The sequence below is a fragment of the Zeus faber genome (genome assembly GCF_960531495.2).
Source record: "Zeus faber genome assembly, chromosome: 11".
In the NCBI taxonomy this organism is placed as follows: Eukaryota; Metazoa; Chordata; class Actinopteri; order Zeiformes; family Zeidae; genus Zeus; species Zeus faber.
The window spans coordinates 3,426,078-3,440,849 of NC_137205.1; the positions used below are offsets into that span (position 1 = coordinate 3,426,078).

Genomic DNA, 14,772 nt, shown 5'->3' on the forward strand with positions numbered 1-14,772 from the left:
GTTGAAATCCGGCCAATCGATCAGTGCATCTCTATAACCAACGCTTGTTATACAACGAGCTACAACAGCTAATGCTGTTAACATTACGGTCACATTTTTGTGATTATTACTCCCCCACTTACAACTTCCCATTTTACTTCAGCAATGCAGCGTCGGTGGATAATAAAGTACCGCTGCGTATCAGTGGATGTGAGTGAGAGGAGAGGGAGGGGAGGCATTACAGAACCACAGGTTTTAGTATCTGGTCCAATCCCAGGGATGTCGTTTAAATACCCAATAAATGTATGGTACGGTTTTGTATTTATTTATTATTTTCCGTAATTAAATTACAATGAAAAGGTGTGTGTGTGTGTGTGTGTGTCCCACCGCAGCAAAACAGGTATAGTTAGGGATATTTGGCTTTCGAGTGAAATTTATGGAAAACATAAAAAGTTCACGCTACAGTGATATTATATCATGAAAGTAGGGCTTTTAAGGAGAAGCATGCAATGGTGATTTTTCTCATCTCAAACAATTTATTAAAACAAAAGCCAACAACAGTGGTGGGTACACCACAACAAAAATTGTCAATGTCTCAATAACTTGTCATGTGGCCTTGAGCATCAATTACAGCTTGACAACGACGTCTCATGCTGTTCACGAGTCGACTTATTCTCTGCTGAGGCATGGCACGCCACTCTTCTTGAAGGGCGGCCCTCAGGTCATTGAGGTTCTGGGGTTAGGGTTAGAGTTACGAGCCTCTACACAAATTTCAAGATGAACCTAAAATGCACTTTAACCTTTACAAGTGAACTTAATTTGACATTCTCTAAACTTTTGGATGCACATGTCCAACTGTTCAATGTTTCAGTACTTTTTGCACAACTTGCTGTTCTCTAACAAGGAGCTGAACGGCAAAATTCACAACAGATGTTTAATCCAGGAATCGACCAATAAATGTCCTGGTTCAATTAGAATTGGTATTTAAACAGTCCTCTTCATCATGCTGTTCACCTTTTGACATCATGAGACCAAGACGACACCTAACAATTGATCAACAGTACCTCGCCATTGCGAGGCTTCAAACAGGAGGTTCTCAGAGGGAAGTGGCCACTGAGCTTAGAGTGTCATAGAGTGTCAACAGCAGGTTGCAACAGAAATACAGAGAGACTGGAAGAGTCACAGAAAGGCATAGAAGTGGACATTCTTTGGCCACATCCCACACTGATGACGCTTCATTGTGAACAGTGCCCTGCGGAACTGGATGATGAATGCCACTCAACTCCAGGCACATTTAAAGGAGGTGAGAGGCACCCAAGTGTCACGTCAGACCATTCACAACCGTTTACATCAGCGTGGTCTGCGTGCTAGATGACCTGTAAGGGTACCTGACCTTACCACCAGGGACACTCATCATTGTCTTGCATGGGCCAGGAAGCATTTACGCTGGACGAGGGACCTGTGGGCCTCAGTGCTGTTCTCTGATGAAAGTTGATTCACGTTGAGCAGAAATGAAGGCCGCCACAATGTTGGAGACGTCAAGGAGAGCGCTATGCATCAGCCACTGTTGTCACCAGACGAGCCTTTGGTGGTGTTACAGTGTGGGCAGGTGTGTCTAGTCAATACAGAACTGCCCTACACTTTGTGAATGGTACAGTGACAAGCCCATACTACCTGAATAACATCATTAATCAGGTCATTGTGCCCCTGCGTGAACAACACAGGCCTAATTTCATCTTCATGGACGACAGTGCTCCAGCTCATCGAGGTCGCAGCATTAGGGAACAGCTGCTGGAGACTGGGGTACCTCAAATGGAGTGGCCTGCACTTTCTCCAGACCTGAATCCCATAGAAAACCTATGTTATCGGCTGAGTCGCCGTGTAGAGGCTCATAACTCTGTACCAAGGAACCTCAATGACCTGAGGGCCGCCCTTCAAGAAGAGTGGGGTGCCATGCCTCAACAAACAATAAGTCGACTTGTGAACAGCAGGAGACGTCGTTGTCAAGCTGTAATTGATGCTCAAGGGCACATGACAACTTATTGAGACATTGACATTTTTTGTTGTGGTATACCGACCGCTGTTGTTGGCTTTTGTTTCAATAAATTGTTTGAGATGAGGAAATCACCATTGCATGCTTCTACTTAAATGCCCTACTTTCATGATATAATATCACTGGAGCGTTTTACATTTTCCATAAATTTCACCCGAAGGGGGGGGGGGGGGGGTGTGTGTGTATTTTTCCCGTAGTTTCAGCTGGCATTTCGTACTTGCGTATTTTGACTGAGAATTGCGTGGCTTGTACACACAAAATGTGTGCAGGTTGGCAGGTCTGCACACCCCATATTTTTACTACATTGTGCAGCCTTAGATGCCTCTGTACACGAAAAGCAATAAATCTGAAATGTGAATGTCTGTGATCAGATCATGCTGAGCTTGCAACAACGTGCCCAGAAGAGAACCAGCTACCTTCTCCACCTCGGCGACATTAGTCCCCGCTTGGCATCCATGGCTAACACGCAGATGGCTCTTCCCGGGGAGGTGTCGGCCACAGATGCTGTGACCATACAGAGCGTGGGCAACGCCATCACCATACTGCCCACCAAGACCAAGCCCAAGAAGCTCTTCTTCCTGGGTTCGGATGGACACAACTACCCTTATCTCTTCAAAGGTGGGTCATGGTTTCTCACAGCAAAGTGGTTTAGTTTTTTGTGTGGTCTCTTCAAACCAAAGTGTCCTTTTTAAAAGAATAATTAGAAATTGTGATAATTTGTATTATTTGAAGCGGAACATATCCCCAAACCTAACACTGCCACTCACTTACCAGTAGCTTCTGTGGTTGCTATGTAACGAATGATTGTCTTTTCGAAAAATATACAGTGGGGCAAAAAAGTATTTAGTCAGCCACCAATTGTGCAAGTTCTCCCACTTAAAAAGATGAGAGAGGCCTGTAATTTTCATCATAGGTCCACTTCGACTGTGAGAGACAGAATGGGGGGAATCCAGGAAATCACATTGTAGGATTTTTAATGAATGAATTGGTAAATTCCTCTGTAAAATAAGTATTTGGTCACCTACAAACAAGCAAGATTTCTGGCTTTCACAGACCTGTAACTTTTTCTTTAAGAGGCTCCTCTGTCCTCCACTCGTTACCTGTATTAATGGCACCTGTTTGAACTCGTTATCAGTATAAAAGACACCTGTCCACAACCTCAAACAGTCACACTCCAAACTCCACTATGGCCAAGACCAAAGAGCTGTCAAAGGACACCAGAAACAAAATTGTAGACCTGCACCAGGCTGGGAAGACTGAATCTGCAATAGGTAAGCAGCTTGTTGTGAAGAAATCAACTGTGGGAGCAATTATTCGAAAATGGAAGACATACAAGACCACTGATAATCTCCCTCGATCTGGGGCCCCATGCAAGATCTCACCCCGTGGGGTCAAAATGATCACAAGAACGGTGAGCAAACATCCCGGAACCACACGGGGGGAACCTAGTGAATGACCTGCAGAGAGCTGGGACCAAAGTAACACACTACGCCGCCAGGGACTCAAATCCTGCAGGGCCAGACGTGTCCCCCTGCTTAAGCCAGTACATGTCCAGGCCCGTCTGAAGTTTGCTAGAGCATTTGGATGATCCAGAAGAGGATTGGGAGAATGTCATATGGTCAGATGAAACCAAAATATAACTTTTTGGTAAAACCTCAACTTGTCGTGTTTGGAGGAGAAAGAAAGCTGAGTTGCATCCAAAGAACACCATACCTACTGTGAAGCATGTGGGTGGAAACATCATGCTTTGGGGCTGTTTTTCTGCAAAGGGACCATGACGACTGATCCGTGTAAAGGAAAGAATGAATGGGGCCATGTATCGTGAGATTTTGAGTGAAAACCTCCTTCCATCAGCTAGGGCATTGAAGATGAAACGTGGCTGGGTCTTTCAGCATGACAATGATCCCAAACACACCGCCCGGGCAACGAAGGAGTGGCTTCGTAAGAAACATTTCAAGGTCATGGAGTGGCCTAGCCTGTCTCCAGATCTCAACCCCAGAGAAAATCTTTGGAGGGAGTTGAAAGTCCGTTTTGCCCAGCGACAGCCCCAAAACATCCCTGCTCTAGGGGAGATCTGCATGGAGGAATGGGCCAAAATACCAGCAACAGTGTGTGAAAACCTTGTGAAGACTTACAGAAAACGTTTGACCTCTGTCATTGCAAACAAAGGGTATATAACAAAGTATTGAGATGAACTTTTGTTATTGACCAAATACTTATTTCCCACCATAATTTGCAAATAAATTCTTTAAAAATCAGACAATGTGATTTTCTGGATTTTTTTTTCTCATTTTGTCCCTCATAGTTGAGGTATACCTATGATGAAAATAACAGGCCTCTCTCATCTTTTTAAGTGGCAGAACTTGCACAATTGGTGGCTGACTAAATACTTTTTTGCCCCACTGTATCTTCCATTCAAAGATGTGTGTAGTACAATCTAAGCTGTCAGTTTATTGATAAAATAATTACTTTTTTTTGAGGTAGCATCTAGCTAGCTTGCTTTGTTTATTCTATGCAGCACACTGATTAAAGAAATCTATTGATCTATTGAATACTGAAATGACGCCCATTCCTTACGTACAAACTACATTACTCAAATTAATCACAATATATATGAGTGGTTAAAAAACTGACCTGTGGTAGTGGCCAGTATGACACCCTCCCACCTTCCTCAGGTCTGGAGGACTTGCACTTGGACGAGCGCATTATGCAGTTCCTCTCCATCGTCAACACCATGTTCACCAAGGTCAACCAGCAGGAACAGCCGCGCTTCCACGCACGCCACTACTCGGTCACGCCCTTGGGCACACGATCAGGCCTCATTCAGTGGGTGGACGGAGCCACACCACTGTTTGGTCTCTACAAACGCTGGCAGCAGAGGGAGGCCATGTTCCAGGCCCAGAAGGTGAGGTTTTGGGAAAGCTCTGTTCATAAAAGAGCGTTAGCAGACTGCTCTGCAAAATTTTAATTTTTCAGTTGTAATTGTTGAATTAAGATTTGATGTTGAAGTAATTGTGGCATGATTGTGCTTCCTTAATTCGTGTTTTACATAGCTTTGTGGCTGGTACAGTCTATTGTCTGTTTCTGGGTGTCACAGGTATTGACAGTCTTTTTCTCCTTCTCTGTCATGATGGTAGGCCCAGGACTCGTTCCAGCAGCAGCAGCAGCAGCAGCCCCAACCAGTTCCTCTGGTCCCCCGGCCCAGCGAGCTCTACTACAGCAAGATTGGGCCAGCCCTCAAAGCAGTGTGTCTCAGCCTGGATGTGTCGCGACGCGACTGGCCCCTCAGTGTGATGAAGGATGTGCTAAAAGAGCTGATGGAGGCCACGCCCCCAAACCTGTTGGCCAAGGAGTTGTGGTGTTCCTGCGCCACGCCCAATGAGTGGTGGAGGGTTACTCAGGTGAACTTTTTTTTTTTTTTCTTTTTGCAATGATAATGAATGGGGCCCAGTGGCAAATCATTTACTTTTATTTCTATAATAAGGCCGCTTAAGTCTTTAAATTACATGGCAGTTTTATACAACATTGACTGTATATGTTCCTCACTGAGTCCACATACTGCTGCGCAGTTTTTACAGAACCTTCTGTGGTCAATTGCTTGGCCTGCAATTGCTTGGCCTGGAATTCTGATGACTTGAAAAGTCATCAGAATTCTTTGACTGATATCCGTGCTCTTGAACCCTGTAGTCCTACGCAAGATCCACGGCTGTCATGTCAATGGTTGGATACATTATCGGCCTTGGCGACCGTCATCTTGACAACGTGCTGATTGACATGACCACTGGAGAGGTGGTGCACATAGACTACAATGTCTGCTTTGAAAAAGGTAAACAAAGCAATAATTCTAAAGCCATTTCCGCCTTGATTATTTTCTACTGCACTCCCTTCAGCATGTGCATCATGATTTTTTTAACAGCAAAAGTTTCAAAATTTCAAGTTTTTGCCAAACTATTTGGCTAAAATTGTATATGATTATCCAAGTTTCCACATCGTGGTGAAATAAAAACATTTCTTTACTCTATCTGCCTCTTTGTGTAGTTTTATATATCTATCCATTAATTTAAGTTATCAGTCACTATTTGAGAAGGAAAGCAGGATTGAGGATTGGTTGGTGGTAACCTTAAGAGTGTGTGTGTGTGTGTGTGTGTGTGTGTGTGTGTGTGTGTGTGTGTGTGTGTGTGTGTGTGTGTGTGTGTGTGTGTGTGTGTGTGTGTGTGTGTGTGTGTGTGTGTGTGTGTCCCGATCTGCTCACAGGAAAAAGCTTGCGGGTTCCTGAGAAGGTGCCATTCCGTATGACCCACAATATCGAGACTGCCCTCGGAGTCACCGGGGTGGAGGGCATCTTCAGACTGTCCTGTGAACAGGTCTGTTTGTATCAATTAGCACTGGTGACAACACTATTTGTCTGAAATAGCATACTATGCATTATATCGATGTATGTTCCATCATCCAGCGTACTTGCGTTATATAGCCTCGCAACTTGCTTTCAGTACATTGTGGGTTATAAGGAGATGTAAACAAACATAAAATATAGACAGAAAATAACCTACATCTAAAATAAATGTTTTGGCACGGCGAATGCAGGCACACCATCATCCATGCGTGCATCTCTAGCACGCGCATCGTCAGTAACGTCGGAGTGGGAGACAGGTGTGCAAAATACGCCCCGGTCACTTCCTCTCTGCGCTCCCTTCGGGATGCCCGCCCCCACCCCGCCCCCAACACTAAAATGGCATGAAAAGTAATACCAACTAACTCACTTATAAAATGGGAGCCAAACAAATGTGTGTAGAAGGTTACTACAGGCAAATGTACACATGCTTAGATATAAGTATCTTCATATTTATTATCTTATGACTGAACTTAAATTTCAATAATGTTAAAACCCACCTAAATCTTACTAAAAAAAAAAACAACTGACTTCTAAGTTTTCGTTTTGCACCGCTTTAGACATTGCCAGGCTTATGGGCAATGGCCTCATTTTTTTATGTAGGTTTTGGAGATGCTTAAAAACACCACATGGTCACACATGGATAAATATTGCAACAACCCTTGTTTGCCTACAATTCTGTTATAGTGTAAACAATATCTTTCTCCGTGCATGTCGTTTCCCTGGCTGTGTTAGACCATGGCATACGTCAGGAAATCTTAGCTTTGTCTTATTTCATATACATTTATTCAAAAGCACTTGTCAGCATATAAGTCATTAGCTATGTATTTATTTATACTGATTATGACGTGCATTTAATTTTCGTTCATTTTTGGCTTGGTTTTACTGCTTTTTTTGCAAATATGTTTTCAAAGTGTTGTTGATGCAGAGAGTATGCTTTTAGAACATTATTTTCTGATGTGCTATTCCAACAACCGCTTTTCTTTTTTTTTTTTTTTTTTTTTTTTTGTGCCCACCAACTCATGTTGTCTTATTGCAGGTGGTGCAGATGATGCGACGCGGACGGGAGACTCTGCTCACTCTTCTGGAAGCCTTTGTGTATGATCCACTGGTGGACTGGACCGCTGGCGGGGAGGTTGGCTTCGCCGGAGCTGTGTACGGTGGCGGGGGCCAGCAAGCTGAGAACAAGCAGAGCAAACGGGAGATGGAGAGGGACATAACACGCTCCCTGTTTTCCTCCCGCGTGGCTGAGATCAAGGTGAGGTCGCCGTGGTCGGGGGGGGGGTCATTGTAAGTGTCCAAAAAGGTGTTTTCTAAATGGAAAGACAAGGATAGAAAGGCTGTCGCCTGTTGCGGTGGTAGCAAAGTACAAGCATGAATGTCAATGTGGGCCTGTTTTTCTGCAACTCATGCACAGGTGAACTGGTTCAAGAACCGTGAGGAGATGCTGAGAGTTCTGCCACAGTTAGAGGAGGCAGTGGAGGAGTATCTGGCCTTGCAGGGGCTGCTGTGCCGGGGAGAGAAGCTGCAGGCAAAGCTGCTAGAGGAGATGGCATTCTTGGAGGGCGCAGACAACCGCTCTGACCACCTCATACTCACCCTGGAGCAAAGGTTTGTCCGCTTGCCTGCTTGGACAGAGTTGCAGGATTCTACGATTCTGGATTTTTAATTTCCAAGTTACATTGATATAATCTAAATTTAAGAGATGCCATTGATACATTATAGATACACTCATCAGAATACTATCATAACAAATACCTTTTTTTCTTTTATTTATCCCTCTCTGCATTTACCAATCCTAGTATCTGACATATCTACTGTAGGATAGATGCATTATTAGAAATACATTGTAATACATTATTGTCTTACATTACAAGAAATGTATTAGATGTGTTACGCCAAATACAGATGTATTACAATAAATTTGTGAGAGCTGCATTTGAAATACATGATAAGAAATACAGTAGAGCTGCATTATAGATACGTACACAAGAAATGTAAAGGTTTGAGATATGAAATGGAAAGAAAAGTCTAGTTTATGCTCTGAAAAATTATTCTCTGATAGAGTTTATCATATTATGACTTTTGGTATTTTCTTTGACTTTGGATGCTTGAATCTCTGGTCGTCCATTGTAGGGAAGTCCCGGTCGCATATCAAAATGTCAGTTGGCTCTCTTGCTGTTGCAGGTATTCGGAGCACACCCAGCTTCAGTCTCGGCAGCGGACAATGCAGGAAGCCATCCAGAGCAAGCTGGCTGACTTGGACCAGTGGATCTCACAGTACCAGGCAGCCTTCTCCAGTCTGGAGGCCAGCCAGCTGGCCAGTCTGCTACAGGACATAAGCAGCCCCATAGACCTCGGTGAGACCCCGTCCAGTTGGTGGGTGGGTGGATGTACACTGCATTAATCTGTCAGCGAGGGAGCATAATTGCAGAGACTTTATTCAGTTCACAACAGGATGGGCGGTTGGCACTAAAGCTGCATCTTATTGCAACGGTTTGGTGATGTGATATGAGTTTGGATACATGTGGCACAAGGTCATGTTCTTTTATAATTTTTTTTTAACCTGTGCTGACAGCATGCTGGGCATACAACACAGAGTGTTTGTATGCCATTGCATCGAGGACAGACTTAGTCTGCAAGTGGAGTTCAACTTCTCAACCTGCAATGCAACTCTTTATTAATTCATAAATCACCAAGAACTGCTGCAATAACTCCGTCCTGTGGTTGACCTATAAGATGACAAGAGCACAGTTTTTGCTTAAAGAGCACCACCACCAATTGCTCTCTTTGGAGAACTATTTTACCATGTTTGGGTAAAATAGTTATTATAAACAACTGATCACTACTCCAAGAGGGAGAGATTCATCACGGGTGAGACAATTAAACACACAACCAAACAACATTTACACAGAAACGTAAACATTGGACAACATGTATTGAAAAACAGAATTAATCAGGTCCAGTAAAACTGGAACAACAATTGGGCAGGTGGCTTCTTCCCGTCAAAGTTATGGCAGTAAATGAGGGAGGAAAGGAGAGGAATGCAACTGGGAGTGTGTGTGTGTGTGTGTGTGTGTGTGTGTGTGTGTGTGTGTGTGTGTGTGTGTGTGTGTGTGTGTGTGTGTGTGTGTGTGTGTGTGTGTGTGTGAGATAATATTTATTAATTTATATTTTTACCGTAGTTTCAGCTGGCATTATGTACTTGCGTATTTTGACCGAGAATTGCGTGGTTGGTAAACAAAATGTGTGCAGGTTGGCAGGTCTGCACACCACATAGTTTTTCTACATTGTGCAGCCTTGTACACGAAAAGCGCGGAGGTGTGTCCACCGGTGAGTGTACAGGACTTATCTCAATTGGTTCTGGTGTATAAGGCCGGTATTATGTTGTGGCGCGTGAAGCAGCGGAAAGGGCCCCGAAGCTCCGCAGCTGCATAGACACCCCACGCCTGCAGGAAAGCCCCGAGCACCCCACCCTGCAGCCACAGAAGACCCCCGGAGGCCCACAGAGCAACCCCCACGCCTGGCCTAAGTCCCAGGGAGCACGAGGAGGGGCGCACACATACAACCCACCCAAGTGCAGACACAAGACGCAGGTGCAGGCACAGAACCCAGGCCACGGACGCCAGGCACAGTCCACAGGCCGGATCAAAGCTGGATGATAGTCCCCCCCCAGCCGACGCCAGCAGGCCGCTAGATATATGGGCCCTCCACCACCCGGGTCACCCACCGCAGCGGGAGCAAAGGCCGACTGCCACACCTACCCCCAGGCGCAAGCCACCAGGACTCCAGCCCACCTTAAAAACCTCAGTGCTCAATGTGTGCTGTTGGCAATTGCAGTTAAAATTGCGGGGTGTGGGGGTGCGAGTCCTTCAGGCAAGTCGAACCCAAATCACTCGCACCCCTCCTACCCTGCAGACCCTGGTCTGGTGGAGCGTTGTTTGGAATAGGATTGGTGTGCGAGTGTATGTGTTCTAAACTAATTTGAATGGGATTAAAATTTCGGGGCGGACTAGAAGCACGCTGGGGCAGGAGCATGACAGGCAAGATGGCAGCCGCCCACCGCATCCTCACCAACATAGCTTGTACCCCACCCATCCTGCAAGCCCTAGGCCTATTGTGTGGTGTATGTACTGAGTATGAGTTTTGGCACTGGGAGATTAGGCGAAACGTGACCAGATCGATACGGGGGTGCAGCAGGCCCGGCACAAGGTCATGTTCGAACTACTGTTACTCTACACCGGGGTTATGATGAGGTGTTTATGTAACTATTACAATTCCATATTACAATATCCAATACTATGACAAACTTTTGATAATGGATAACCCTAACCCTACAGTAATTGAATATAATTCATTTGAGTTCTTAAGCCCCTCAATATGTGACCCACCGCAGACTTAAGGAAATTTGGTGGCTTTTGACTCTTTTTGGTATCATTTGAAAGTGAAGAATCAGAGCTTCAAAACAGGCTGTCACTTGTGCAAATCAAGCAAATATTTTCAAAGCAATGACTTGTTAATGACAAAGTAGTGGCAAACTGTGTTACTGAGATTTTTAACCTCAAAGTTTTCCCCCACACTTGGCTTTATTCAGTCAGCTCCCAGAATGCAAATGTTTTGGAGGACCAACAAAGCCGCATGGCTACTTGTCACATGGCCCCTTGACACCCTGATGAATGGGGCAATCTCTGCATTGTTCTTGTGGTTTGAGGTAATGTGAACAGCCTCATCGACACGTCTTTTGTTTTTAAAAAGGCTTTTATTCAACAGTAAGAATATACATTTTTTATAAAAGTAGATTTTGTTGTGCACTTTCAATCTCAAGAGAAGGAGGAGAGGTTTATTAATTGTCAAATACATATTCATACTTTCATACATATATGCAGTGAATGTTAAAAAAAAGTCAACCGGAGTGCAGGCAAGGGGCTGCGCCACTATCGCCCTGATGCCTACTCCTAAATAATTCCTGAGTCGTTCAATATTATGAGTCTCTGTATATCAGCCTGGGTGTGTCATTTAATAAATAAATGTGCGTATGCCAAATATCTTCAAAGTTCTTGGGATTATTATGTGGGCTAACCCCAACCCTACCCCAGCTACACTCTGATTGCCTGTTTGGCTTTGGTTTCATTTGCAAGTAAACTTGAGAATCTTGTCCATTGCTACTTGTTCATGATCTGCATTACCAACCTCAACGAATTTCATCACGTCATAAACTTCTTCCTTTGTAACAGCAACGGGCGTGTCGTTGGTCTCCTCTAGTGGTTCTTGAAAATATTCAGTTTATATTCCGTTTATTCGTCACAGGCCGGTATGAGTTTCAGCATTGTTGTCGTTCTCTTCGTCGCTGTCAGAGAACTATCATTGCGGAAAATGAAGTCCAGTACGCGCTGCTTACACTGACTTGGATCTATCGCACTAGTGAGATTAAGGTCAACGATATTATTTAGATTTTCCGCCACCCGTTTCTCATAATCCATAACAACACGTAGATGAAAGTTTTCACAGACAAGGGGAACCGAAGGATCCATGTCTTGTTTACGGAAGTGACGTCAGTATTACTACTTCGTTGGTATACGCCCCCTATACAATAATGTCTCCGTGTGTGTGTCTAAAGGAAGTACGATTTAAAGGTTGAACTCTTATCAAAACGGTTTCGCATTGTCTTCCCATCACATGGAATATGAGGGTTGATTTTCACCTGGAAGGTCGCTTTAAAGGAAACTATCGATCTGCGTTGTTCAGTGCTGTTCAGCCTCTCGGTGAGTGAACTGTGTTTCCCCATGTAATCTAACGGGAATATTTAACTCAGCGGTTTAACATTCATCTACTGTTTATAAATCAAACTGTTTTGAAAATATGTTGAGATAAAAAAACAGAATGGAACTGAAAATCCTGGCGATTTTAGAAATGCGCGAGATATCAGGTTTTGCTGAGGTGGGTCACATATGTTCTTAGGCCCCAGGCTTGCACAATTGCTTCTATTTAGCTGTTATTATAATGAAAATAAGAATGTTTTAATGAAATAAAACAGCATGCCTGTCATCCAGCTCTGTACTACATGAATAATAAGCCTGTGCCTGCCTCACTCAGGTCCTCCCAGCTATGTCCCGGCCACAGCCTTTCTGCAGAATGCTGGCCAGGCCCACCTGATCAGCCAGTGCGAGGGTCTAGAGGCTGAGATGGGTGCCATGCTGCAGCAGCGCCGTGCCGCCTTGAGGGGTTGCCTGGAGCAGCTGCACAGCTACGCTACGGTGGCCTTGCTGTATCCGCGGGCCACCGTGCTACGCCACAGGGCCCAACAGTGGAAGGCCTGGATGGAAGATCTGCTGCCGGACATGACTGCGGAGCAGTGCCAGCACACCTACAGGCAGTCAGTATTGTATTTTTTCCTTTTTTTTCTTCCTCCCTTGTGCTTTTTATGACCATCAACAACTATGCACCGCCCCTCGTCTAAACTCGTCTTATTTCCAGGTAGCGTAAACCCGTGTGACACCGTGTTTGAAAGGGTAACTCCGCACTGCAGCTTAAGAGGGACAATGGACACTCTGTTTCCTGTGGAATTGGTCTTCATGTAGTGGGGTCTGGTGGTCCACCCACTGAAAGAGTGGAAGAACCCACTTATTTTTTTATGCATGTAAATCACAAAATAATTAACAAACACTAAATTTACTTTTGTCATGAATGCTCAGGCTCACCCAGGTAAAGCCTATGTGTGGGGAATCCTTAGAAGACAATATCATTTGTCGTGAATTTTGAAATTAATGAATCTTAATTATCAATATAGCCGCAAGAGGCAGTTCACGGGTTCAAACCTTTTTCCTTCTTCAACAGAAGGAAGCAGGTCAATCATCCAAAATTAAAGCTACAAGCAGCAACGAGCGGGTTTCAGTCTTCACAAAGCCGAGCAAGTCACTTTAGCTAGTTTATTTCTGTTTAAAGAACGATTGAGACGAATCACACACTTGTTCTATCGTCATAATATATGCAGTGTTTCAATAATTTCGCAAAGTTCTGCACCTTTATCTGATTTGAATATTATTTGGTATGTACGTTCAGGACATGGTGTGGGATGTCTTCTCTGAGTTTATTCAGTATTGATCTAAAACAGCTTAAGTTATGGCCCTTTTTTTTTTCTACTAATCTAATCCCTGTGCGAAGATGTTTTGATTTATGGCATGTTATGGTTATGTTTTTCAACCGATCTTGCTCATATTTATTATTATTGTTATATTATAATAGAGTTTTGTCTCTCAATTCTGCAGTGGTGTATACCAAATTTGGTGTTGATACAGTCAAAATCCAAAAAGCCTCTTGGACCATAGAAGTCCACCATGATCGATTTTTTTTTCGCTAATTTGGTAATGTGAATAGACTTTATTGGATTTTGACTGTATCAACACTGAATTTGGTATGCAGCATTGTGGGACTGAGATACACATTTCTATTATAAATGAGCGAGGTAAAGTCAAAATCCCAAAAAGTTTATTCACATTACTCTTTTTAACATTATGCAAACTTGGTCCGCCGTGATGGATGTTTTGCTAGGTGCTAGTGATGGTCCAAGAGGCTTTTTTGTAGAGCACACTGAGCTGGACTTTTGTGTGTCAAATTTCTTGGTGTCTTGGTGTGAGGGGCGTCGCCTTTCCAAAACTGCCAGTTGGGCCTTAATTACAGCGCCACCATTTGGCCCATTGGCTTATGTTTCTTGGTAAGCATTTGCACATAATTTCCATGTATTGGGCAAAGTTTAATGTTTTCAGCTCATTCCAGCTCAAGGGAATTTGATTTATCGTTTTATGCCACATAAGACAATAAAGAAGACGATTAATAATAAAGCAGCAAGAAAACAACCCCCTCTTTCGGGGGTTTGAACCCTAATAAGGCTTCTCAAAACAACAAGGTTGTGGTATTACAAGCTTAAGTATATTTGCATGTTAAGCTACTAGCAGTTATATACTGTAAATTTTCTTGGAGGTAGACCTTTAAAATACTGTACCCAATCCTCAATCAGTCCATCAAATTATATATTGAAATTTCTCTAAAGGATTTTTATTTTTTACCTGTGCTGTCAGCATGCTGGGCATACAACAAAGAGTATTTGTATGCCATTGCATCCAGGACAGTGTTGGTCTGCAAGTGGAGTTCAACTTCTCAACATACAACTCTTTTATTAGTTCTTGAATCATCAAGAACTGCTGCAATAACTTTGTCCTGTGGACAACCTGTAGGATGACAAGAGCACAGTTTTTGGTTAAAGAGATCCACCACTAACCCCCCTCTTTAGAGAACTATTTATTATGTTTGGGTCTATAAACAAATAATCATTACTCCAAGAGGGGGAGAATCA

The 14,772-nt window shown here is 43.8% G+C and overlaps 1 protein-coding gene across 1 annotated transcript in view; it reads left to right on the top strand.

The window, feature by feature from the left end:
- smg1 (SMG1 nonsense mediated mRNA decay associated PI3K related kinase) overlaps positions 1 to 14,772 on the top strand; it is a gene marked incomplete at its 5' end in the record, with an annotated part of 151,603 nt that overhangs the window by 94,121 nt on the left and 42,710 nt on the right. Inside the window, 9 exons of the mRNA XM_080009518.1 lie at positions 2,404 to 2,650; positions 4,708 to 4,937; positions 5,170 to 5,433; positions 5,720 to 5,858; positions 6,287 to 6,396; positions 7,462 to 7,680; positions 7,840 to 8,033; positions 8,610 to 8,782; positions 12,516 to 12,795. Of these exons, the coding sequence (XP_079865644.1) occupies positions 2,404 to 2,650; positions 4,708 to 4,937; positions 5,170 to 5,433; positions 5,720 to 5,858; positions 6,287 to 6,396; positions 7,462 to 7,680; positions 7,840 to 8,033; positions 8,610 to 8,782; positions 12,516 to 12,795 (1,856 nt within the window). The remainder of the gene's footprint in view (positions 1 to 2,403; positions 2,651 to 4,707; positions 4,938 to 5,169; positions 5,434 to 5,719; positions 5,859 to 6,286; positions 6,397 to 7,461; positions 7,681 to 7,839; positions 8,034 to 8,609; positions 8,783 to 12,515; positions 12,796 to 14,772) is intronic.